The following is a 27,160-nucleotide window of genomic DNA, read 5'->3' as shown; positions in this document are numbered from 1 at the left end:
TGTGTTTAAGCCATTATTATTTGAGTTCCTAAGCCTTGGGGAGGAGACTCCCAGTTGGCTCAGTGGTAAAGAATCCATCTGCCAATGCAGGAGACACAGGAGACTTGGTTTCATTCTCTGGGTTGGGAAGATCCCTTGCAGGAAGAAATGGCAACCCACTCCGGTATTCTTGCCTGGAAAAATCCCATGGACAGAGGAGCCTGTCCACAGTGGGCTACAGTCCGTGGGGTCATAAAGAGTTGGACATGACTGAGCATGGATGCATAAGCCTCAGGGAATGGGATGGGGGTGGAGAGAAAGAGAAAGGGAGACGAAGAGAGAAATAAATGCAAAGGAGTTTTCAGTAACTTTTTCTGAAAATTCTACAGGAAATCTAGAATTTTACTTAGAATTTTAAATTTTGCAAGATTATCTAATTAGCAATTTTACCATGCTTCTAATTTTTGTTCTAGTCTGTGCCACCATGAATGATTAGCAATAAAATCTTTTGATACTTCACAGATTCATGTCCATTTCCTCAGGGAGAGAAAAGAAGGGTAGACTGGGTCCCACTTTCCACTCCAGCTTGGAACAAAGGAGTAAGGAGTAACCACATAAGGAAAAGAAGGTCCTGAGAGCTGGGGAGCTAGGAGAACCTGGCAAGCAGTGCCCAGCAACAGAGGCTCACAAGAGTCCAACTTCTCCGTTCTGCCATGCCCAGGAGTTGGCAGGACATTGTCTTACTCTCATGTAGCTGAATCCCCTGGTTCTCATGTGACTATCTGTATTCTGACCCCAGGCTCGCTGTGGCCTTAGTTCCAGTGTCTGTCCTGACTCCAGTCTACCTACATAAGTGAAGTGATTCTTGTGACTTGACTCTGATCCTTAATATCAGCCTAATATCTGAAGCCCTTTCCAAGATTTCCCTACCTTATTTCTTCCTTCTCCTTTATTATCCCCTACTACATGCCCTGTATATTTACCTACAAAGAGCTGAAGCATCACAAGCTGAGATGCATTCATATCTCAAGCTCTCAAAGTCATGGTCCCTCTTCCCATCCCCCTGCCATTCCTCCCCCATGATTGTAGCCTGAGGGTATCTTCAACTTAAGGAGACCCCAGGCATTTCATTTTCCTAGAACCTTTCCTTTAAATTAGTTAGTAATTTTGAGGGCTTTTCCTGAATATTTTTTCATTATTTTGCCTACATTCCATGTACGGGGATGTTTATGCTGTCCACCGCCCTTTATCACTTCACTAGCCATTGTCAAAAGCTCTTTTGCCTGGTCTTCCCTGGCTTGGTCAGTTTCTTTGTTATTAAAAGCACAATATCTCCCCTTACATTTTTCAATTATGTTCTTAAGATACTTGTTATTTGTGTTATTGACATAATCATCAAGTTTCCCAGTCTCTAGGTCTTCCTTCCTGGTGAACAGCACGATCATGTATTTCATAACTTCTGCTCCAAAGATGCGCTCTAGGTCCACCACTGCCTTTTTGTCCTCTGTAGTGATCCGTCCCAGCTGTAACACCAAAACCAGAACTGTACTCCCTTCTTTATAGTAGGGCCTACAGTCCTTGACTGCCTTCTCCAGCTGGGATAGGTCCCCTTCAGCTCTGGACTCCTGACAGAGTGCTGGAGTGTCCATAACCACAACATCCTGCCCATTCCATGTTCTCCTGCCAACTTGGCAGCTCGTGGTAACCGGCTGTGCTTTCAGCTGAGAGTGGAACTCCGGGCTCCCAAGGATGGTGTTCCCACTGGCACTCTTCCCAGTCCCACTCTTCCCCACGAGGATAATGCGCAGGGGCTCTGTTGAAAGGAAAGCAGGAGACATTACCCTATAAATGAGATCAGAGATGCACAGAGCTCTTACAATACATTTTATTGGGGTTTTCCTTATGACTTTGCACTTGTACTGCGATCTCACTCTTCTGTTCAGGCCTCATAGTTCTCAATTGTGAATTTTTACCAAGTTACTAATATCCACCTCAAAACAAAGAGAGAAAGAAGCCTATCTCATGCTCTTCTCTCCAAGAGAAATTATTGAATTATTTATCCTGAACCCACAATCTCATGGTTATACTTATAGGATAAAAATATATGTATATATCTTAAGTCCCTCTCTCATACCCTGAGAGAAAGTGGTTACCACCTACCTCTACAATCTTGTCTCACGTCCCCATTCCACCTCTAGAGGTGTGAGCCCTTCATCTCCATCAAGACCACGCCCCTTGGTCCCCTCACAAGTAGATGCTCAGTTCTACACCCTGCCTTCAAGTTGCTAGTGTACCCTCTGGAACATTCTGCTCAGTCCTCTAAACTCTATCCACTTTCCAAAGCCTGTTTCAAGTCAGGCTTCCTCCACGCAGCCCCTCTGACTTTCCCACATGCCTGTGCTTTTAGGATCTCCATTAAGAATGTGAAAAGGCACATTGAACAGACATGCTCCTTTTGGTCTGATGTTCTTTACAAGTGAGGATCTTTGAAGCAGAAGAGGACAGGATGAGTAGAACTAGGCTGGAAGAATCTGAGCTCAGGTCAATAGGACTTGTAGCACTGAGTAGATGGGGACTTCTGCTTAAGCTGTGGGTAGGGTAGTGTGGCTGGATCAATCAAACCCACGTAGGGCCATGTGGGGCATGACCCTCAGGAGCACCCAGGCTCCCTGTGCTTGTCCAGTAAAATGGCCCCCCTTCTCCAACAGAGGGAAGAGTAAAGAGCTAGGAGGCAGTCCTGGATCATTGGTTCTACACTTCTCTTCTTCCTCCCCTCTCCTCTCCTTCCCTCCCTCTGCCTCTACCTTTCCCCCGCCTTGACCTCTTTATCCACTCTCTTGGTTCTTTACTGTCTCATCACCAGCACTAAGTGCTAAGCCCTGGGCAACAGATACACTACAGGGAAGACAAGAGACTGGAAAAGGTCAACTTTTCCCCTCAAGATGCTCACCATCCAGTTGAAGACAGGAGAAGAGTCAGGAGAGAATTAGAGACCAAGTCAGGACTTCCAGGTGGCTCAGATGGTAAAAAATCTGCCTGCAATACAGGAAACCCAGGTTTGATCCCTGGGTAGGGAAGATCCTCTGGAGAAGGGATTGGTAACCCTCTCCAGTATTCTTGCCTGGAGAATCCCATGGACAGAGCAGCCTGTGGGCTACAGTCCATGGGGTCACAGAGTTAGACACGACTGAGTGACTAACACTTGCTAACTTACTTACAGGACACTGCATGGAAAGGAACATAAATTTAGTAAAATGTGGGCTTCCCTAGAGGCTCAGTGGTAAAGAATCTGCCTGCCGATGCAGGAGACATGGGTTCGATCCCTGATCTGGGATGATTCCACATGCCACGATTATTGAGCTTGTGCTCTAGAGCCCAGGAGCCGAAACTACTGAGCCCACCACAACGAGAGAGTAGCCCCTGATCTCGTTGGGGCTACTTCCTGCAACTAGAGAAAAGCCCTGGCAGCAACAAAGACCCAGCACAGCCATAAATAAATAGTTTAGAAAATAATTTAGTAAAATTTGAGAAGGGGAGGAGCTAAGATGGCGGAGGAGTAGGACGGGGAGAACACTTTCTCCCTCACAAATTCATCAAAAGAACATTTAAACGCCGAGTAAATTCCACAAAACAACTTCTGAATGCCGGCAGAGGACATCAGGCACCCAGAAAAGCAACCTAAGTCTTCGAAAGGAGGTAGGAAAAAATATAAAAGCCAAAAAAAGAGACAAAAGAGGGAGGGGTGGAGCTCCATCCCTGGAAGGGAGTCTTAAAAAGAGAGACGTTTCCAAACACCAGGAAACCTTCTCACTGCCGAATCTGTGCCGAGCCTTGGAAGCACAGACGGCAACATAACAGGGAGGAAAAATAAATAAACAATTAAAACCTGCAGATTAGGAGCCCTATGGTAACTCCCCCAGCGGAGAAGCAGCGCAGATGCCTGCACACTCCACTAGCAAGCGGGGGCTGGGCAGGGAGGCGCGGCACTGCGCAGGCTGCATCGCTTAGAGTAAGGATCTGGCCTGAATAACCCGAGCACTATCTGAGCGAAATAATTTGGGCTAGCAAACCATACTGTGGGATATCTACCACGCAAAAAGCCAGCCCTAACCTAAGACACCGCCAGGCCCGTGCACGGAACAAAGGACTGAACAGAGATAGCCGGCTGCAGACCATCCCCCTCTGGTGACAGACAGTCAGAGCCGGAAGGGGGCATTCGCAGCCCCAGTGAGACATTATCTATAAAACTGTAAGCAGCCAAGTTTTGCTAACTAAAACTTCTCGGGGGTCTGGACGGTCAACATCCACCTGAGAAGGTGTGCTGGTTGTACACCTAGATAACTGAGCAGCGGGGAGGCGATAAGTCGCAGCAATCGCGCTTGCCAAACACCTCATCACCTGAGCTGCTCGTTCCTGGTAAGGGCACAAAACGCAGGCCCAACCGAGTCTGCCCCTCTGAGGACTGCCCAAGTGCCTGAACCTGAGCGGCTTGGATCTGGGAGGTGCAAGTAGCCCACGGCCGGACATGGATGGTTCCCAGCGGAGCAACCTAGAGCCTGAGCAGTGTGGGCAGGGAGGCTACACGAGCCATGAGTGGGGGCAGGCCCAGTGTGGCTGAGGCACTGCGAGCACACGCCAGTGTTATTTGTTTGCAGCGCCCCTCCCTCCCCACAGCACGACTGAACAAGTGAGCCTAAAAAAAAAAAAGTGTCCTCTACCATCACCTTTGTGTCAGAGAGGAAAGCAGACACCAAAGAGACCAGCAAACAGAAGAAGCTATAACAGAGGGAACCGCCTTGGAAGCTACAGGCAATAGATTAAAACCCTGTGGTTCGTACCGACTTCATAGGAAGGGGCCTATAGATCTTGAGAAATGTAAGTCAGACCAAGGAATTAGCCAAAAATGAACTGAACCCACAATACCCACAACAAAACTAGAGAAAGTCCTAGATATATTTTTACTATTCTTACGATCATTCTTTCTTTCCTTTTTTTTAAATTTTTAAAGAATTTTAAGTCCTCTATTATTCCTTTAATTTTTACTTTTATAACCTACTATTACTTAGCAAAAAAAAAGACCCCCTTTTTTTTTAAAAGCAAACTTCATATATATATTTTTTATAATTTTTTTGACTTTTTTTTTCTTCTTCTTTTCTTTAACACTGTATTTTTGAAATTCCAAATGCTACTCTAGATTTTTAATTTTAGCTTTTTGGTATTTGTTATCAATTTTGTACCTATATATATATATATTTTTTATATATATAATTTTTGTGACTTTTTTTCCCTCTCTTTCTTTCTCTTCTTTTATATAACATTGTATATCTGAAATTCCAAACTCTACTCTAGATTTTTAATTTATGGTTTTTGGTATTTGTTATCAATTTTGTACCTATATTTTCTTTATAATTTTTGTGACTTTGTTTGTTTTTGTTTGTTTGTTTGTTTTCTCTCTTTCTTCTTCTTCTTCTTTTTTTAACATTGTATTTTTGAAATTCCAAACTCTACTCTAGACTTTTAACTTTTGCTTTTTGGTATTTGTTATCAATTTTGTACCTATATTTTCTTTATAATTTTCGTGACTTTGTTTGTTTGTTTTTTCTCTCTTTCTTTTCCTTCTTCTTTTCTTTAACATCGTATTTTTGAAATTCCAAACTCTACTCTAGATTTTTAATTTTTGCTTTTATGTATTTGTTACCAATTTTGTACCTTTAAGAACCCAATCTTCAGTACCCATTTTTCACTAGGGGGCGAGCTTACTGGCTTGACTGCTCTCTCTCCCTTTGGACTCTCCTTTTTCTCCACCAGGTCGCCTGTGTCTCCTCCCTAACCCCTCTCTACTCTACCCAACTCTGTGAATTTCTGTGTGTTCCAGACGGTGGAGAACACTTAGGGAACTAATTACTGGCTGGATCTGTCTCCCTCCTTTTCATTCCCCGCTTTTATCCTCCTGGCCACCTCTGTCTCCTTCCTCCTTCTTCTCTTCTCTGTATAACTCTGTGAACATCTCTGAGTGGTCCAGTTGTGGAGTGCACATAAGGAAGTGATTACTGGCTAGCCCACTCTCTGCTCTACTGATTCCACCTCATCTCATTCGGGTCACCTCTAACTCCCTCCTCCCTCTTCTCTTCTCCATGTAATGCTGTGAACCTCTCTGAGTGACCCTCATGGTAGAGAAACTCTTCATCTTTAACGTAGATGTTTTATCAGTGGTGCTGTATAGAAAGAGAAGTTTTGAAATGACTGTAAAAATTGGACCGATAACTGGAATCAGGAGGCTTAAGTCCAAACCCTGACTCCAAGGAACTCCTGACTCCAGGGAATGTTAATTGACAGGAGCTCATCAAATGCCTCCATACCGACACTGAAACCAAGCACCACACAAGGGCCAACAAGTCCCAGGGCAAGACATACCAAGCAAATTCTCCAGCAACAAAGGAACACAGCCCTGAGATCCAAGATACAGGCTGCCCAAAGTCACCCCAAAACCATAGACATCTCATAACTCATTACTGGACACTTCATTGCACTCCAGAGAGAAGAAATCCAGCTCCACCCACCAGAAAACCGACACAAGCTAACCTAACCAAGAAACCTTGACAAACCACCTGTACAAACCCACACACAGTGAGGAAACACCACAATAAAGAGAACTCCACAAACTGGCAGAATACAGAAAGGACACCCCAAACTCAGCAATTTAAACAAGATGAAGAGACAGAGGAATACCCAGTAGGTAAAGGAACAGGATAAATGCCCACCAAACCAAACAAAAGAGGAAGAGATAGGGAATCTACCTGATAAAGAATTCCAAATAATAATAGTGAAAATGATCCAAAATTTTGAAATCAAAATGGAATCACAGATAAATAGCCTGGAGACAAGGATTGAGAAGATGCAAGAAAGGTTTAACAGGGACCTAGAAGAAATAAAAAAGAGTCAATATATAATGAAGAATGCAATAAATTAAATTAAAAACACTCTGGAGGCAACAAATAGAATAACAGAGGCAGAAGATAGGATTAGTGAATTAGAAGATAGAATGGTAGAAATAAATGAATCAGAGAGGAAAAAAGAAAAACGAATTAAAAGAAATGAGGACAATCTCAGAGACCTCCAGGACAATATTAAATGCTGCAACACTCGAATCATAGGAGTCCCAGAAGAAGAAGACAAAAAGAAAGACCATGAGAAAATACTTGAGGAGATAATAGTTGAAAACTTCCCTAAAATGGGGAAGAAAATATTCACCCAAGTCCAAGAAACCCAGAGAGTCCCAAACAGGAAAAACCCAAGGCGAAACACCCCAAGACACATATTAATCAAATTAACAAAGATCAAACACAAAGAACAAATATTAAAAGCAGCAAGGGAAAAACAACAAATAACACACAAGGGAATTCCCATAAGGATAACCGCTGATCTTTCAATAGAAACTCTTCAAGCCAGGAGGGAATGGCAAGACATACTTAAAGTGATGAAAGAAAATAACCTACAGCCCAGATTATTGTACCCAGCAAGGATCTCATTCAAATATGAAGGAGAAACCAAAAGCTTTACAGACAAGCAAAAGCTGAGAGAATTCAGCACCACCAAACCAGCTCTCCAACAAATACTAAAGGATAGTCTCTAGACAGGAAATACAAAAACGGTGTATAAATTCGAACCCAAAACAATAAAGTAAATGGCAACAGGATCATACTTATCAGTAATTACCTTAAGCGTAAATGGGTTGAATGCCCCAACCAAAAGACAAAGACTGGCTGAATGGACACAAAAACAAGACCCCTACATATGTTGTCTACAAGAGACCCACCTCAAAACAGGGGACACATACAGACTGAAAGTGAAAGGCTGGAAAAAGATTTTCCATGCAAATAGGGACCAAAAGAAAGCAGGAGTAGCAATACTCATATCAGATAAAATAGACTTTAAAACAAAGGCTGCGAAAAGAGACAAAGAAGGACACTACATAATGATCAAAGGATCAATCCAAGAAGAAGATATAACAATTATAAATATATATGCACCCAACACGGGAGCACTGCAATATGTAAGACAAATGCTAACAAGTATGGAAGGAGAAATTAACAATAACACAATAATAGTGGGAGACTTTAATACTCCACTCACACCTATGGATAGATCAACTAAACAGAAAATTAACAAGGAAACACAAACTTTAAATGATACAATAGACCAGCTAGACCTAATTGATATCTATAGGACATTTCATCCCAAAACAATGAATTTCACCTTTTTCTCAAGCGCACATGGAACCTTCTCCAGGATAGATCACATCCTGGGCCATAAATCTAGCCTTGGTAAATTCAAAAAAATAGAAATCATTCCAAGCATCTTCTCTGACCACAATGCAGTAAGATTAGATCTCAATTACAGGAGAAAAACTATTAAAAATTCCAACATATGGAGGCTGAACAACACGCTGCTGAATAACCAACAAATCACAGAAGAAATCAAAAAAGAAATCAAAATTTGCATAGAAAGGAATGAAAATGAAAACACAACAACCCAAAACCTGTGGGACACGGTAAAAGCAGTCCTAAGGGGAAAGTTCATAGCAATACAGGCATACCTCAAGAAACAAGAAAAAAGTCAAATAAGTAACCTAACTCTACACCTAAAGCAACTAGAAAAGGAAGAAATGAAGAACCCCAGGGTTAGTAGAAGGTAAGAAATCTTAAAAATTAGGGCAGAAATAAATGCAAAAGAAACAAAAGAGACCATAGCAAAAATCAACAAAGCCAAAAGCTGGTTCTTTGAAAGGATAAATAAAATTGACAAACCATTAGCCAGACTCATCAAGAAACAAAGGGAGAAAAATCAAATCAATAAAATTAGAAATGAAAATGGAGAGATCACAACAGACAACACAGAAATACAAAGGATCATAAGAGACTACTATCAGCAATTATATGCCAATAAAATGGACAACTTGGAAGAAATGGACAAATTCTTAGAAAAGTACAACTTTCCAAAACTCGACCAGGAAGAAATAGAAAATCTTAACAGACCCATCACAAGCACAGAAATTGAAACTGTAATCAAAAATCTTCCAGCAAACAAAAGCCCAGGTCCAGATGGCTTCACAGCTGAATTCTACCAAAAATTTAGAGAAGAGCTAACACCTATCCTACTCAAACTCTTCCAGAAAATTGCAGAGGACGGTAAACTTCCAAACTCACTCTACGAGGCCACCATCACCCTAATACCAAAACCTGACAAAGATGCCACGAAAAAGGAAAACTACAGGCCAATATCACTGATGAACATAGATGCAAAAATCCTTAACAAAATTCTAGCACTCAGAATCCAACAACACATTAAAAATATCATACACCATGACCAAGTGGGCTTTATCCTAGGGATGCAAGGATTCTTCAATATCCACAAATCAATCAATGTAATACACCACATTAACAAATTGAAAAATAAAAACCATATGATTATCTCAATAGATGCAGAGAAAGCCTTTGACAAAATTCAACATCCATTTATGATAAAAACTCTCCAGAAAGCAGGAATAGAAGGAACATACCTCAACATAATAAAAGCTATATATGACAAACCCACAGCAATCATTATCCTAAATGGTGAAAAATTGAAAGCGTTCCCTCTAAAGTCAGGAAGAAGACAAGGGTGCCCACTTTCACCATTACTATTCAACATAGTTTTGGAAGTTTTGGCCACAGTAAACAGAGCAGAAGAAGAAATAAAAGGAATCCAAATTGGAAAAGAAGAAGTAAAACTCTCACTATTTGCAGATGACATGATCCTTTACATAGAAAACCCTAAAGACTCCACCAGAAAATTACTAGAACTAATCAATGATTATAGTAAAGTTGCAGGATATAAAATCAACACACAGAAATCCCTTGCATTCCTATACACTAATAATGAGAAAACAGAAAGAGAAATTAAGGAAACAATTCCATTCACCATTGAAACGGAAAGAATAAAATACTTAGGAATATATCTACCTAAAGAAACTAAAGACCTATATATAGAAAACTATAAAACACTGGTGAAAGAAATCAAAGAGGACATTAATAGATGGAGAAATATACCATGTCCATGGATTGGAAGAATCAATATAGTGAAAATGAGTATACTACCCAAAGCAATTTATAGATTCAATGCAATCCCTATCAAGCTACCAAGGGTATTCTTCACAGAGCTAGAACAAATAATTTCACAATTTGTATGGAAATACAAAAAACCTTGAATAGCCAAAGCAATCTTGAGAAAGAAGAATGGAACTGGAGGAATCAACCTACTGACTTCAGGCTCTACTACAAAGCCACAGTTATCAAGACAGTATGGTACCGGCACAAAGACAGAAATATAGATCAATGGAACAAAATAGAAAGCCCAGAGATAAATCCACGCACCTATGGACACCTTATCTTTGACAAAGGAGGCAAGAATATACAATGGATTAAAGACAATCTCTTTAACAAGTGGTGCTGGGAAATCTGGTCAACCACTTGTAAAAGAATGAAGCTAGAACACTTTCTAACATCATACACAAAAATAAACTCAAAATGGATTAAAGATCTAAATGCAAGACCAGAAACTATAAAACTCCTAGAGGAGAACATAGGCAAAACTGTCTCCGACATACATCACAGCAGGATCCTCTCTATGACCCACCTCCCAGAATATTGGAAATAAAAGCAAAAATAAACAAATGGGACTTAATTAAACTTAAAAGCTTCTGCACAACAAAGGAAACTATAAGCAAGGTGAAAAGACAGCCTTCAGAATGGGAGAAAATAATAGCAAATGTAGCAACTGACAAACAACTAATCTCAAAAATATACAAGCAACTCCTACAGCTCAACTCCAGAAAAATAAATGACCCAATCAAAAAATGGGCCAAAGAACTAAATAGACATTTCTCCAAAGAAGACTTACAGATGGCTAACAAACAAATGAAAAGATGCTCAACATCACTCATTATCAGAGAAATGCAAATTAAAACCACTATGAGGTACCATTTCATGCCAGTCAGAATGGCTGCAATCCAAAAGTCTACAAGCAATAAATGCTGGAGAGGGTGTGGAGAAAAGGGAACCCTCTTACACTGTTGGTGGGAATGCAAACTAGTACAGCCACTATGGAGAACAGTGTGGAGATTCTTAAAAAACTGGAAATAGAACTGCCTTATGACCCAGCAATCCCACTGCTGGGCAAACACACTGAGGAAACCAGAAGGGAAAGGGACACGTGTACCCCAATGTTCATCACAGCACTATTTATAATAGCCAGGACGTGGAAGCAACCTAGATGTCCATCAGGAGATGAATGGATAAGAAAGCAGTGGTACATATACACAATGGAGTATTACTCAGCCATTAAAAAGAATACATTTGAATCAGTTCTAATGAGGTGGATGAAACTGGAGCCTATTATACACAGTGAAGTAAGCCAGAAAGAAAAACACCAATACAGGATACTAATGCATATATATGGAATTTAGAAAGATGGTAACAATAACCCTGTGTACGAGACAGCAAAAGAGACACTGATGTATAGAACAGTCTTATGGACTCTGTGGGAGAGGGAGAGGGTGGAAAGATTTGGGAGAATGGCATTTAAACATGTATAATATCATGTATGAAACGAGTTGCCAGTCCAGGTTCGATGCACGATACTGGATGCTTGGGGCTAGTGCACTGGGACGACCCAGAGGGATGGTATGGTGAGGGAGGAGGGAGGAGAGTTCAGGATGGGGAACACATGTATACCTGTGGCGGATTCATTTTGATATTTGGCAAAACTAATACAATTTTGTAAAGTTTAAAAATAAAATAAAATTTAAAAAAATATTTGAGAAATAAAGGAGAAAGAGAGAAGAGTTGGTCAATAGATGATACCTGTCATTTTGATGTCCTCTCTGCCCTTCAGAAAATACAGTTCTTGGACATTTAGGTCTACTTTTTAAGTATGCATAAAAGGTTTTCTAGACCTCACTTACCTTTCTCTCTGAAAGTACAAGGCTTGTCCCCATTCTGCTGCACCATGCTCACAATTTCCTGCAGGAGTTTATCCACCTGGCATCGCTTCTCTTCCTCCGTAGCTCTGTAGTTGAAGACACTGTATTGGTTTTTGCATTTGTTGATGAGCTCCTTGAGCCTTTTACTTCTGGCTAAGAACTTTTCTAGGTCTGGATTCTCTAGATCTTCTTCCCTGGTGAGGAGAACGATCATGTACTCGATGAATTTGTCCCCAAAAATGCGTTGGATGGTGCTCAGCACCATGTCATCTTTCTCATTGAAGGAGCCCAGGGGGGTCACCAGCAGGAAAGCATGAGGACCTGGGTAGGTGTTGTTCTCAAGGTCTTGTTCAATGTCCTTTGAAGATAAGAAGTCTGGAGTATCAATGATCAAAACTTGCCTCTCTCTCCAGATTCTGCTCTCAGACATGCACCTCTGGGTTACTGGCTCTTCACTGTATCGAGTCTCAAAGACCCGCTTCCCCAGAAGGCTGTTTCCAACTGCACTTTTCCCCACACCACGCTTCCCCACCAGCAGGACCTTCAGGGCTGGTGGCCTGGGGCTCGGTTCCCATCCTGTCGTCTGCTGATGCTGCTCCCCTGACCCTGGGACAAAAGGACAGATTCAGAGTCGATTCTCACAGTAGAATACAGAGATGTGGACAGCTTTTAGGATAGCTCATAAACCTCTTTTGCGTTTTCGAAAATCTCTTGTTGCCAGTTTTTGTAGAGAACGGCCATGATGCTCTGAACCAGGAGACCTCTAGTCCCAGCCAGAAGCTACCCGTCAGTGAAAGCCATGAAAAGGGCCATGACCAACTTAAGAGAGGTGTAAAGGGCTTGAGATTTCTCAGGAACGTGAAAACGTTAAACGTGGCCTTAACTGGTCTTGAGCCTTGGAATTCCTCTTATTTTGCTACCAAAGTTAAGTACTGGGGCATGAAGTTCATGGCCTAAGGCAGAACCATGAAGAGTGAGTTTAAAATGCATCTTAGTGGTATATTCATAAAATAGAACACAACTCGGGAATTTAACAAAAAGTGATGGACTGATATGCAGCCTAGATGGGTCTCCAAAACACGCTAAGTGAAGAAAGCCAAACACAAAGCCACATGCTATGTAATGTCATTATCTGAAGTTCAAGAACACACAAAATTAACTCATATCAATGGAAGTCTAGAGAGAGGCTCCTTTCAAGAAGGGAGAGTAAGAACTCCTAAGGTGATGGAAATGCCCCGTATTTTTAGCTGCTGCTGCTAAGTCACTTCAGTCATGTCCGATTCTGCACAACCCCATGGACTGTAGCCCACCAGGCTCCTCCGTCCATGGGATTTCCCAGACAAGAATACTAGAGTGGGTTGTCATTCCCTTTTCCAGGGAATCTTCCTGACTCAGGGATCAAACCTGGGTCTCCTGCATTGCAGGCAAATTCTTTCAGTGCTGAACCAGCAAGGAAGCCTGGGAGAGTTACTACTTTCCCCAAAATCACCTCACACAAGCCAACGTCCTATGGAAAGTCTTCTCCAACCCCATCATTTCTATGGTGCTTCTTGGTCCCCATCATGTGTGATATTCCCTTACTGTCTCAAATCATTCGACCCAATTTTGTTCAATAACAGAAATATTTCTGGGGGTCTTGGCTGAAGGCCATAGACAGAACTTTAACTCCCTACCACTGTCTAAGTTCACGTATTTCTGGCTAATTTCACTCATCTGTAGAATGAGAATAATGAAAATAGCACCTTATTTATAGGATTGTTATGAGGACTATATTGTTGGGTTATTGTGAGAATTATATATTATATGCTATGAAGATTAAATAATTTATGGGCTTTATATATATATATATATATATTTGGTCCAAAAGTTCTTTCAGATTTTTCCATAGAATGTGATGAAAAAATCTGAACAAACTTTTTGGCCAACCCAATATATTTCCCAGCACATAATGTCAGGATTCCCTGGTGGACAGTAAAGAGTCTGCCCGCAATGTGGGAGACCCAACTTGGATTCCTGGGTTGGGAAGACCCCCTGAAGAAGGAAATGGCAACCCAGTCCAGTATTCTTGCCTGGAAAATCCCATGGACATAGAAGCCTGGTGGGCTACAGTGCATTGGGTTGCAGAGAGTCGGATACGACTGAGTGACTGCACTTTCATTTTCAGTGTCGATCCTGCATTGCAGGCAGATTCTTTACTCTCTGAGTCACTGGGGAAGCCCTCAGCTGCAATAATTTTCATTATTAAAATTGTAAATTTGATTTACAATTACAAGAACACAGATCTCATCTACCTTAGTGTGAAATATTCAGTTCTTGCCCAGAACTAGCCTGGAAATAACCCAGGAGTCCATCAACAACAACAACAAAATGGCTGAATTAGTTGTATATGCCCATACCATGAACCAGTTACATCCACTGAACAAAACAAGGCAGATCTGTGCATACTGACTCATACTCTGTGCACGATACACCATTAAAGGCAATCACCACATGGATACTGAGCTCCATCTCGGAATTCTGAAGATGTTATTCTGTTTAGTGTTATCCATGAAGTTATTTTGGGCTTCCTAGGTGGCACAGCTTTCTTTAGAAAGCTTTCTTTAAAGAAAGTTGAGTGCTGAAGAATTTATGCTTTTGAACTGTGGTGTTGGAGAAGACTCTTGAGAGTCCCTTGGACTGCAAGGAGATCCAACCAGTCCATCCTAAAGGAGATCAGTCCTGAATATTCATTGGAAGGACTAATGCTGAAGCTGAAACTCCAATACTTTGGCCACCTGATGTGAAGAACTGACTCACTGGAAAAGACCCTGATGCTGGGAAAGATTGAAGGCAGGCAGAGAAGAGGATGACTGAAGATGAGATGGTTGGATGGCATTACTGACTCGATGGACATGAATTTGAGCAAACTCCAGGAGTTGCTCAGCTTCCTTCATAGCTCAGTTGGTAAATCATCTGCCTGTAATGCAGGAGACCCTGGTTTGATCCCTGGGTCAGGAAGATCCCCTGGAGAAGGAAATGGCAACCCACTCCAGTATTCTTGCCTGGAGAATCCAACAGACAGAGGAGCCTGACAGGACTAAAGTCCATGGGATCATAAGAGTCGGACATGACTTAGCAACTAAACCACCACCACCACGACTAGCAGTTGGTGATGGACAGAGAAGCCTGGCATGCTACAGTCCACATGGTCCAAAAGAGTTGGACACAAATGAGCAACTGAACTGAACTGAACTGAGGTGGCCCAGTGGTAAAGAATGTGCCTGCCAGTGAGGAGATGCAGACTAGGGTTTAATCCCTGAGTCTGGAAGATCCCCTGCAGGAGGGCATGGCAACCCACTCTAATATTCTTGCCTGGAGAATCCCATGGACACAGGAGCCTGGTGGGCTACAGTCCATGGGGTTGCAAAGAGTCAGGCACCACTGAGCAGGCATATATGTGGATTTATTTCTGCTTCCAGCAGGAGTCCAACATTGGGATGCCAGGCTGGAAGAAGAGGCTGAGGCAGGAAAGAAGTTGCAAGAGGCAAGCCCAGCTCTGAAACATTTGCAAGAAGGCTGGGGGCACCTGTGCCATGTCCAGAGCCTCTGCTGGTGCTGCACTTATTCACAAATGTTTGAGACTCCCTCGGGGACAAACTGTGGGCCCCAGCCTCAGCTAGGGCTCCAGGATGCATTATTTTTTTCCAGCTTTTGCCAAAAAAATATTTATTTTTAATTGGAGGATAATTGCTTTACAATATTGTGTTGATTTCTGCCGTACATCAACATGAATCAGCCATAGGTGTGTATATATATATATATATGGCCCTTCCCTCTTGAACCTCCCACCCCATCCCACCCCTCTAGATTGCTGCCGAGCCCCGGTTTGAATTCCCTGAGTCATACAGCAAATTCCCACTAGCTATGTATCTTACATAGGGTAATGTATATGTTTCCATGCTACAATCTCTTCATTCATCCCACCCTTTCCTCCCCACCCCCACCATGTTCACAGGTCTGTTCTCTGTGTCTGCGTCTCCATTGCTGCTCTGCAAATAGGTTCATCAGCACCATCTTTCTAGATTCCATATATATGCATTAATAAACAATAATTGTTTTTCTCTTTTTGACTTACTTCACTTTGTATTCTAGGTTCATCTACCTATATTGTAGGTTCATCCACCTCATTAAAATGGACTCAAATGTGTTCCTTTCCATGGATGAGTAATATTCCATTGTATATATGTATCACAACTTCTTTATCCATTCATCTGTTGATGGACATCTAGATTGCTTCCATGTCCTAGCTATTGCAAACAGTGCTGCAACTCAATACCAGAAAAACAAATGACCCAATCAAAAAGTGGACAGAAGACCTAAGCTTGCATTTCTCCAAAGAAGACATACAGATAGCTAATAGACACATGAAAAGATGCTCAACATCGCTCATTATTACAGGATGAGTTTTTGTTCTAACTTATCTAGATAATTTTCCACTTTATTTTGATGCATGATGCATTCAAAAGAATACAGATATGAGCTTAACAGTTTTTAAGGATTATCTTACCATGTGGATGGTCCTTCCTCTGAGATGTGTCTTCATTCATACTATGCTGAGATGTGTCTTCATTCACAGAATCCTAGAAAGAAAACGAAAAGGGGAAATGAGGCACACAGATCTAAAATCTCAGTTTTTCACAAAGTAAAGGAATGGAGACACAAGTATATAATTCAGAGTAATTTGATGATTAGAATGTGGTCACATCAGTCATGGTCATGGTCATGGTCATGGTCCCTGCTGGCCTGTGTAGTTTCATCCATGATGAAACTGATCTTGGGACCCCACTGTTGCTACTGCTGCAATAGGCTTCCCAGAAGTAAGAAGGTTGGGTTTCTCTTTGTTTATCTCTTTCTGACTTACTTCACTCTGTATCTAGGTTCATCTACCTGTATTCTAGGTTCATCCACCTCATTAAAACTGATTCAAAGATGTTCCTTTCTATGGCTGAATAATATTCCATTGTATATATGTACCACAGCTTCTTTATCCATTTGTCTTTTGATGGACATCTGGATTACTTCCATGTCTAGGTGGATTTGTGGGGCTTAAATGCCATCTCACCCAGGGATTGTTCCTAAAGCACTTTCTAAATTTACTTTCCCACAGTCCCCACTATGAGCCATCAGGGAAGCCCATACTATTACTCCACTAGTAATAGTAATTCTTTCCAAAGTCTCCCAGGGTCCTTGCTATTCCTGGAGAAAATCCAGAAGCTTAAGGAGAGCTTCTGGACTCCCTGGAAGAAGAAACTAGTCAAGTGAGGCTTGTGCAGTGCCTTTGAAGGACAGGGAAGGGAGGAGATTGGAAATCAAGCTTCCCATGTTATCTCCAAGGTCTTCTTCCTTCACTGCACCCCCAGGAGAGAGATGATGCTTCTAACGTGAGATCCAGCACAATTTGGATCCTTCCCCATCCAGACAGGCAACTGGAGACAATGAAGGATGGACAGCCAAACACATAATTAACATCCCCTTCAACTGCCTGGAGAAGCCTCACTCCCCACAGTTAAACTGACATGAAATCATGAGACTTCCCTAGTGGTCCAGTGGTTAATAATCTGCCTGAAAATGCAAAGGACATGGGCTTAATCCCTAGTTCAGGAAGATTCCATATGCTGCAGGGCAACTAAGCCCAGGTGCCACAATTACTGAGCCTGTGCTCTGGAGTTCAAGTCCCAAAGCTATTGAAGCCCGAAAACTCTAGAACCCGTGATCCACAAAAAGAGAAGCCACTGAAATGAGATGCCCGTGCACTGCAACTAGAGTAGCCACCATTTGTCACAACTAGATAAAGCCCATGGGCGACAATGAAGACCCAGCACAGCCAAAAATAAAAAATAAATAAATAAAATGTTTCTTAAATTGGCATGAAATCGGAAGTCTTAAAATCAACTAAAATAGCACTCCACCTATTTGTGTGAAATGGATGGGTGCAGGAAGGGTAAGGCACAAGAATGAATAAGGGGGAAAAAGAGTAATTGTAAAATAGTACAGGCAAGAAGACCCTTGAGAGTCCCTTGGAGAGCAAGGAGAACCAACCAGTACATCCTAAAGGAAATCAGTCCTGGATATTCATTAGAAGGACTGATGCTGAAGCTGAAACTCCAATATTTTGGCCACCTGATGTGAAGAATTGACTCATTTGAAAAGACCCTGACGCTGGGAAAGATTGAAGGTAGGAGGAGAAGGGGATGACAAAGGATGAGATGGTTGGATGGCATGACTGACTCGATGGACACGAGTTTGAGTAAACTCTGGGAGTAAACAGGGAGGCCTGGCATGCTGCAGTCCATGGGGTCACAGAGTCAGACATGACTGAGCGACTGAACTGAACAGGCAGGAGCAGAGAATGACCTGGATCAGATGGTAGTCATGGTGACAGAAAGAAGCAGGTGCTTCCAGGTGCCTCAGTCACACAAGACGATGACACCCTGGAAGCCAGATGCCAGCTGGCAGTGGTTTCAAAGCTGACGTCTGCGCTTAGGTTTGAAAAGCATGGTGAGCAAGACAGTCATTGAGGAGAGAACTGAAGTTGTACAGATTTCAGAGGGAAAAACAAAATTCTGGACATGTTAATTTTGAGATACGTCAAGAGAGCAACGTCAAATAGCAATCGGATGGATAAAGGAATCAGAACTCAGAGGAAGGACCTAGACTGAAGGGATTAATTTGGAAACTATCAGCCATAGCTAAAGCTCAAAGCTGTAAAAATGCGGAATCACCTGAGGGAGAAAAAAGTGTCAAGAGTGGAGGAAGGGCTTGAATCAAGCCCTGAAGATGTCAGCTGTTAGAGATCGTAGAGGTGGACTCAGCAAACTCTTCGGTAGCAGGAGAGGAGAAGAAAACAAGGAGAGTGTGGTTTTACTGAAGCCAAGGGAAGAGAGGGTCTAATGAGTCATTTGTGTGTCCAGTACTATGAAGGGTAAAGTCAGAAAAGGACTTAAATGTATCTATTAATTTGCCAGTAAAGTAGCCTCATCTTTCCAGTTTATGGATAAATGTCCCCTTATTGCTGTCGTTGTTTAGTGGATAAGTCGTGCCCAACATTTTCGCGACCCCATGGAGCCCTGCCAGGCTCCTCTGTCCATGGGATTTCCCAGGCAAGAATACTGGAGTGCGTTGCCGTGTCCTTAAAAAAAAAAAAAAAAAATCCTATGCAACATTTCACTTATTTGTGCCTTTATCTCACCAGCTCTAACAACAGAGATCCTTGGAGACCTTAACAAGAATTCTCACCTGGAGTCTACTGTCTTCATCCCTTAAGTTCACCACATATGGTCCGTTGTTTTCCACCAAATACTTGACCTTGCAGAGGAGCTCCTTCACCTGGGCATCCTTCTCATCCTTACTTGCCTTGTTGTTGAAAGCGCAGTATTGACCACCAAAGCACTGAACCAAGTCCTGAAGAGATGTGTTGTTTTTAACGTAGTCCTCCAGCGAGCCATCTTCGTCCTTCCGAGTGAAGACGATAATGGTGTGCCTCCTGGCTTTCTCTTCAAACACCTTCTGGATGTGCTCGGCTGTTTGTCTGTCCTCCACCGTATAGTTGCCAAGGGAAACTACCAGAAGCAGAGCATGGAGGCTGGGAGCCGAGAGCTCCAAGCAGCGCTTAATGTTATCCGCAAAAGCGATGTCATCTATTGAAGAGAAAAGGTTGGGGGTGTCGATGACCACAACCTCCCTCCCCTGCGTGACCCCACTCTCTCTCTGGCAGCTTCTAGTCACCGGCTGGTCACTGAACCTGGACTCAAACACAGCTTTGCCCAGAATGCTGTTTCCTGTGGCACTTTTCCCTGCGCCACGCTTCCCTAAGAGAAGAAGCCTCACTTCCATCGTGGAGGAGCCCCGCTCTGACTTGCTCTCGTGACTTGGGCTTCGAGTGCTTCTGTTGGGACAAAAAAGAAACACATCAGTAGTCAAAGCTCAGCTGGTAAAGAATCTGCCTGCAATGCGGGAGACCTGGGTTTGATCCCTGAGTTGGGAAGATCCCCTAGAAAAGGGGAAAGCTACCCACTCCAGTATTCTGGCCTGGAGAATTCCATGGACTACAGTCCATGGGGTTGCAAAGAGTCGGATGACTGAGCCACTTTCACTTTCAGTAATCAACTCACAGAGTGAATAGAGGAACGGCATGAAAGTACCTTCTGTTTCTGACTCTTTTCTTTGAGGATTTGGACAACTGAAGTCCTAGACTCAGACTAGACGGGGACAAGGAATCCTGTTTCCCAGATTCTTCTCTGTGCTCTTGTCTCTAAAACAAACCCATGTCCTTGCTAGCTAGAGCTCAATTCAGAGCTGGGTATTTTACCACCCTCCAGTTTCCTTTTTGAAAATCAGACTGGGAGGGGTGGGGTTTATTAAGTTATAAGTGTTTGTTGTAAAATTTGGGAAAACCTTAAAAATGATGAAGGAGAAAATAAAATTCATCTGTACTCCCAACACCAAAAAAAAAAAAGCAAAAAGAAAATAAATTTAAAAATAAATCCATATTGGTAAAAATGTCAAAATATTGTTGATTGCCTAAACAAACACTGACCCCTTCTCAATACACTTCACCAACTCTACATGCTGGAGGAAATCTACACACTCACTCAGATACGGGGGGGACGCAGATGGCCATGTGCTAATTAATCCCTGGAATTTGTGACCAAGTGCATTACTTTACCTGATTCAGGGCTTAGCCAGTATAACTAAGGACCTTGTGATGGGGAGATATCCTTGGGTCACCATGGTGGTGGTAGTTTAGTCGCTAGGTTGTGTCCAACTCTTGGCAAACCCGTGGACTGTAGCCCGCCAGGCTCCTCTGTCCATGGGTTTCTCCAGGCAAGAATACTGGAGTGGGTTGCCATTTCCTTCTCCAGGGGATCTTCCCAACCCAGGAATCAAACCTGGGTCTCCTGCATTGCAGGCATCTTATTTACCGACTTAGCTATGAGGGTCACTGAGGTGGGTCCAATATAATCACGTTATGAGAGGTTCTAGAGTGAGAAGAGATGGGTGAACAGAAGCAGAGATCAGAGACTGAGAGGCTCGAAAATGCTACACTGTTGACTTTAAAGATGGGAGGAAGAGGTCATGAGCCAAGCTTGAAAAAGCAAGAAAACAGATTCTCAGGATCACAGCCCTGCCCAGCACCTTGATTTTAGGACATGCGACCTCCAGAACTGTCAAATAATAAATCTTTGGGTTTTGAGCAATTAAGTTTGTGTCAATTTGTAACAGCAACAGTAGGAAACTAATACATTCTCTCTCCCAACTTCCCTTCCAGCTAAGGGTGTCCAAGGGACCCCCTTCTCCCTGGTGAGAGCTTAGGGAATACTTGCTTGGGCCTTCTGGAAATGCTATTGTTTTCCTGATGGTGAGGGCAGACTCAAGTCGAGAGCTCCTCTTGTCACCACTTGCCCCTTCTTCTTGCATGAAATTTTAATGTGATTGCAGGAAATCACAGCAGATATTGTGGGCAATGAGGCAACAAATAGGAGGGACGAGAAGTCAACGTTTATCACCAAGCTAAAGTTGGCAGGGCAGAAGGATAAAGAGGGTCCCTGATGATGTCATTGAGCTGCTGGAACACCCTCTGGACCCCTTGGTTAAATAAACAATTAATAGTCTTACAAGTTAAGATGCTGCTACTCAAAATGGGATTCACAGACTAGCAATATTGCCAACAACTGGGTCCCTGTTAGAAACCCAGAGTCCTGGGCCCCACCCCAGCCCCCTGCATCAGCACCTGTAGTTTCACAAATTCCAGGTGATTCTCATGAACCTTCACGTTTGAGAAGCCCGGGTGGGAGTCACCTTTAGTTCCTAACTGATTCAGAATCCACAGAAAGAACCAAGATTCCTCGTCCATTTCTCCAGTAGTCCGTCCTTCCCAGATGATTCTGTCAGGTACCAGGGACCCTACTGTCCAAGTGTGCCCCAAGGTTCTCTGTTGTGTCCCCTGGATTTGGTCCATTTGTGAACCAGAAAGCCTTAATCACCAAAATCAATATGACTCCATTAGTATAATTTTAAAATAAGTCCTACTTTTCTGATCGAGCAAGTCCCAACCCCTTGCACGTGTTCAAAATTTTCTTGCTACTCTTAGCTTTTTCATCTTCTCTAGAACTTTTCAATCAGTTGTCACTTTCCTGATGAAATGGTGAACATTATTGCATTGAATTCACAGCTTTGGTTGAGAAGAACTGACATCCCAATGCTGCTGCTTTTTGTTGATCAGTTTTAAATATGTTTTAATTTCAACTGTGATTTCTTTCCAACCCATAATTTTTTTTTTTTTTTTTTTTTTTGCCCAAGACTGGGTAATTTCCCCACCCAGTTTTATTGTCAAAAAGTTGTCACTTCTTTTTAAAACCTACCATGTCAATGTTTTGATTTCAATACAAACAGACCAAGCTATATCTATGGCAACTTCTTAGAAACTTAGAAAATATTCTCAAGCATGACTGCGTAATTCTAAGAGAAAAGAACAACAGAATGTCTAACTTCTCCAGGAACTACAGAAACCTTTTTTTTTTCTAGACCAATCTCTCCCACAGGTGGTTATCTATGAAAATACAACAGTCCAAAGAAATCAAACACAATTACCTTCACCTTAACACAACTGCCACCCTAAGTCTGACTCATATGCTAAGTCACTTCAGTCATGTCCGACTCTGTGCGACCCCATAGACGGCAGCCCACCAGGCTCCCCCGTCCCTGGGATTCTCCAGGCAAGAACACTGGAGTGGGCTGCCATTTCCTTCTCCTCCAACCCATAAATTTTAAAAAGCGATTATTAAAAAATACATTGGGAGACTAACTATCTTTTCATTTATTTTTGAATTTTATTGCTCTATGGTCAGAGAACAACATCTGTATGAAATAGCTGTCACTGGTAGAGGTTTACTTTTTGGCCGAATAAAATTTTTGTAAATGTCTCCTGTGGGCTTGGAAGGAATGTGTGGCCTGTAATCATAGATGCCTTTCACAATCAGGGACCCCACCTCACATCTGCTCCCTTAGTTCCAGTCCCCTAGTATGCACCCCCACCTCCTGTCTGCCTGGAAACCCTCCATTTTACACCACGAAATGGCAACCCACTCCAGTGTTCTTGCCTGGAGAACCCAGGGATGGGGGAGCCTGGTGGGCTGCCGTCTATGTGGTCGCACAGAGTCGGACAGGACTGAAGCGACACAGCAGCAGCAGCATGTCACCTCTGTGTCAAGCCCCTCCTGGTTTTTCCAGATTGAACTGGACTTCAATAACTTAACTTCCTGCTTCTACCCTTCTCCTAGAATCTGTCATCCTTCTACACTCAGAGACAGACGGTATCACTCATCCGCCCCAAGTCCCCCATTGGCCTTCTACCCATTCAAAGAGCAGGTAAAGCCTTCACAGTGGCATCACCAACTCAATGGACATGAGTTTGAGCAAGCTCTGGGAGCTGGTGATGGACAGGGAGGCCTGGCATGCTGTAGTCCATGGGGTCGCAAAGAGTCGGACACGACTGAGTGACTGAACTGAACAAGACCCTTCCTGATTTGGCCTCATCCACCACCTGTTTCCACCTTGCTTTGTCTGCCTCCCTGATAGTCCTCAAATATGTGACCTTGGGGCTTCATGCTGGTGGCTTACCTGAGCTAGAACATTCTCCCCCCAGACTTATGCCAGGCAGGTTCACTTCCTTTAGGTCTCCACCAGACCTGTCTCTGTGGTTCAAGAGCCTTCTTCAGTCATCCTATATTTAAAAGCTACTCTCCCCCCACACCCCACAAACACACCCCATCCCCTGCCCTGCTTTATTTTTCTCCACAGTAGCCATTTTCAATGAAAGGTGCATTCACTTGCTTATCACTTTCTTGTTTTGTCTCCCCATTACTAGAAGGAAATTGTTCTGTTTCATTCACTAACATATCTACAACGTCAAGAAGACGTTCAATAAATACTCGCTATGACTGAGCAGATGGTTACTGACTTGAAGGACAAAGAACCACAGCTGAAGAAAGTGAAGGAGAAAAGCCCTTATTCTGTGCAGCTATTTTGAAAGTTCCCGCCTCTTATGAGAAGAGTATTGGTGGACTGTGAGGAAGGAATCAGAGAAGGTAGCAAAGGAAGGACATACACCTGCCCTCAAGAAGCTTCACCTTAGAGGAAATATAGGGCTGAGCTGAGGAGAAGCTCATCAGGGCCATGGATGGAGGCCTTGGCTCCTCCCTACAGGCATCTGCTGGATGTCCACATGATGCAAGAGGCAAAGCCCATCTCAGCTCAAAACAGGCACCTCCAAGGTTACGGCAAGGAGAGAAGCCCAGTCACTGTTGGGACCCTTCTAAGAGCCTCTTCTGACCCAGACACACCCCTGTACAAAGACATCCTCACCCTAATTCCCCATATCCTGACTCTCCTTATTGCCATCGTAACACTGCTTCTATCTAGTGTTATTTATTGTGTTTACTTTTTTCATTTTCTCTTTGCTGCCCTTAGCATGAAACTCTATAAGCAGAGACCATGCCTGTCTTGTTCTATGTCCCTGAGTCCTAATATTATGTCTGGCATATAGTACATGCTCAATGAATGGTGTGAAACAAATGGTGAGAGTGACAGATGTGAGGAAAGGAAGAAAAATTGTTTCTAGAAGTGGAGAGGGACACTGAAGTGATGTCCCTTTGAATAATAAATAACAAAAGAGTAATAATTTGAATAACTTTGAATAATAAAAGAGAAGTGACTTTACATTGTTTCCTGATCAAGTGAAGAAGTGGTATATTTTTGTACATTAAATTTTTTAAAAGATTAGTGAGTAAATAAGCTTGAGGAAGCAGAGACCTTCAGCAGGCCAAAGAAAAAAGGAATTTATTCCCCAAGTATACATCATTGTTTCATATTGTTCCTCATCATGATGAAATGGATGAGTGTTTATTAGACCCCTTCCAGCCAATGATGCCATATTCAATCAGAACTAATTCTCTCTCCCTCTGTGTGTGAATATATATATATATATACACACACACATACATACATACAATTGTCCAACCTGTACCATCTTCTCCCAAGGGTACAGAAAATCCTTTTAAGGACAAAAGGGAACCAACCCACTCCCACTCTCTCCTTGACAACTCACATTTTCTCATCATCTGCCAGACCACTCTGGAGACTCCAAGAGAGCAACAGAGAGAAAAGGACAGACAAACAGACTTTCTCCAGAACTCCTGCTGACATTCTGAGGCAGCCTCCACCTTCTTCTCAGGATATAGCCCAAAGGGGAACATGGCTTCAGGCATTCATCCAACCAAAGCTTCCTCCCATATCAAGGGCAGTCCACGTGTACTGAAAAAGGTGGTCATAGAAGCTTCTGGAGCCCTTCTTGGAGAGATCTCAGTCCCAGCCCAGCAGGAGGAAGGAAAAGAGTTCACATGCGACAGCCTAGGAGACTTAAATTTAGATAAAATCCGAAAGTATTTTGTCTTTCTGACCAAACACTGACCACTTTCAATGCACAGTTAATGGAATCTTAATTGTGCAAGGGCTAGGAAATATCTTTTGAACTTTTTTTTTTTTTTTTTTTTTTGAGCTTTTGAACTGTGGTGTTGGAGAAGACTCTTGAGAATCCCTTTGACCTCAAGGATATCCAACCAGCCCATCCTAAAGGAAATCAGTCCTGAATGATCACTGGAAGGACTGATGCTGAAGCTGAAGCTCCAAATGAGCTTTGGCCACCTGACTGAAAGAACTGACTCATTGGAAAAGACCCTGATGCTGAGAAAGATTGAGGGTGAGAGGAAAAGGGGACAACAGAATATGAGATCGTTGGATGGCATCACCGACTCAAGAGACGTGAGTTTGAGTAGACTCTGGGAGTTGGTGATGGACAGGGAGGCCTGGCGTGCTGCAGTCCATGGGGTCGCAGAGTTGGACACGACTGAGCGACTGAACTGAACTGAACTGGGAAATAACAGGAAAGTGAATGTGGAAAATCAGTGTCCAAATGGCCAGGTTCCCTGCCCCCTGCTTCTCAAGGAGGCAGGCAGCTATCGCTGAATTCCCAAGGGCGGGGGTGGGGGGATAGTACTCTGTGTCACAGTCGTGAAATTAGGGGATTCGAGGAGCGGATCGCGCCCCTTGTTTTTCTTCCAGGCCTTCATAGGTGGGGAGAGCAGCCCCTCCAGACCTGCCCCTTCCTGGGAAGGCTGCCCTCGGGCATGACTCCTGGGACGGCGGGAACCTCTGGGTGACCCCTCCCCGAAAACCCCGGCCCCGCAGGCTGGAGCGGGAGAGACATCCCAGAGCCCCTGAAAGCAAGCCCTCCAGGTGGCCGTGCCCCGCCCTGGGGGTCGGCCGCCTTCCCCTGCCCCATCCCCGCCCCCCGCCCCGTGCCCAGGCACCCCGCAGCACCCGCACCTCGGTCCCCTGGTCTCTCAGCCTCAGCGCCGCCGGGTCCCGCCTGCCGCTGGGCTGGGTGAGGAAGCCGCTCGGTCAGTTCAGGGGATGGAGGAGCCGCGCGAGGAGAGCAGGGCAGAGTCAGGAGCAATTCGGAAGAGGAAGAGGTTTCTAGAAATAGGTTTCGAGGGCGGTGGAAGGGGAAGTTCAGTAAGCTACGCCAGATCAGCAGGGTGAGAACGTCAGGGTCAGGGCGGTCGGAGTCCGGGAGGGACCGCGCCCACCCAGCTCGGCGCGCCCACAGGCGGGGCCCCCGCGGGGCCGAGGGGCTGAGCCTCAGCCGACCTTCCGAAAGGGCCTTCGGAGGAGAAGGCTGGCTGTGCCCAGGGCCCAGGACGGGGTTCCTCTGGGGGCAGCGGGCCAGCGGTGGGGAGGGGTCGCAGGACCCCAATCCCCAGCTTTCCTGTGGATCCGGATGGAAACCCGCAAACACAGTTTACCTTCTCCCACCGTGTCCCTGCCCTCCGTCGGCCCTGCAGGAGCGCTCCTGGCTTCCTGTAACAGCGGCTCTCCTGCATTTCGAGGTGGGGGCCCTCCTTGAATCCCATCCCCGGAGAAACTGGGGCCTCGGACTCGCGCTGCTTCCTGGAGGAAGTCAAGTTCTTTGCCCGGAGCTAGTCAAACATTTGAAATGCTAGACCTCTGATGCTTTCCTAGAGTTCATAAAACGAAACCCTTTTCCCTGAGCCATAAGTGTTCAAA

General features: G+C 43.7%; 1 protein-coding gene across 3 annotated transcripts; it reads right to left on the bottom strand.

The window, feature by feature from the left end:
- Positions 1-348: 348 nt before the first annotated feature.
- On the bottom strand, positions 349-27,160 carry GIMAP8 (GTPase, IMAP family member 8). Of its 3 annotated transcripts, none has more exons than XM_025291755.3 (6): positions 26,899-27,160; positions 26,420-26,569; positions 19,274-19,922; positions 16,545-16,617; positions 11,981-12,604; positions 349-1,792 (listed from the first exon to the last, which is right to left on the bottom strand). In XM_025291755.3, the coding sequence occupies exons 3-6, from the start codon at positions 19,868-19,870 to the stop codon at positions 1,134-1,136; spliced, it is 1,953 nt and encodes a 650-aa protein (XP_025147540.3). In that variant the 5' UTR covers positions 19,871-19,922; positions 26,420-26,569; positions 26,899-27,160; the 3' UTR covers positions 349-1,133. The 3 variants fall into 3 exon arrangements, with proteins under 3 accessions (XP_025147540.3, XP_045022412.1, XP_045022413.1); XM_045166477.1 differs by having other exon boundaries at positions 19,274-19,674; positions 26,899-27,068; XM_045166478.1 differs by lacking the exon at positions 26,899-27,160 and having other exon boundaries at positions 19,274-19,674; positions 19,865-19,922; positions 26,420-26,491.

This window comes from Bubalus bubalis, chromosome 8 (assembly GCF_019923935.1).
Source record: "Bubalus bubalis isolate 160015118507 breed Murrah chromosome 8, NDDB_SH_1, whole genome shotgun sequence".
Taxonomy (NCBI): Eukaryota; Metazoa; Chordata; class Mammalia; order Artiodactyla; family Bovidae; genus Bubalus; species Bubalus bubalis.
The sequence above is the reverse complement of the archived record's forward strand: the minus strand, read 5'-3'. Positions and strand labels throughout refer to the sequence as shown.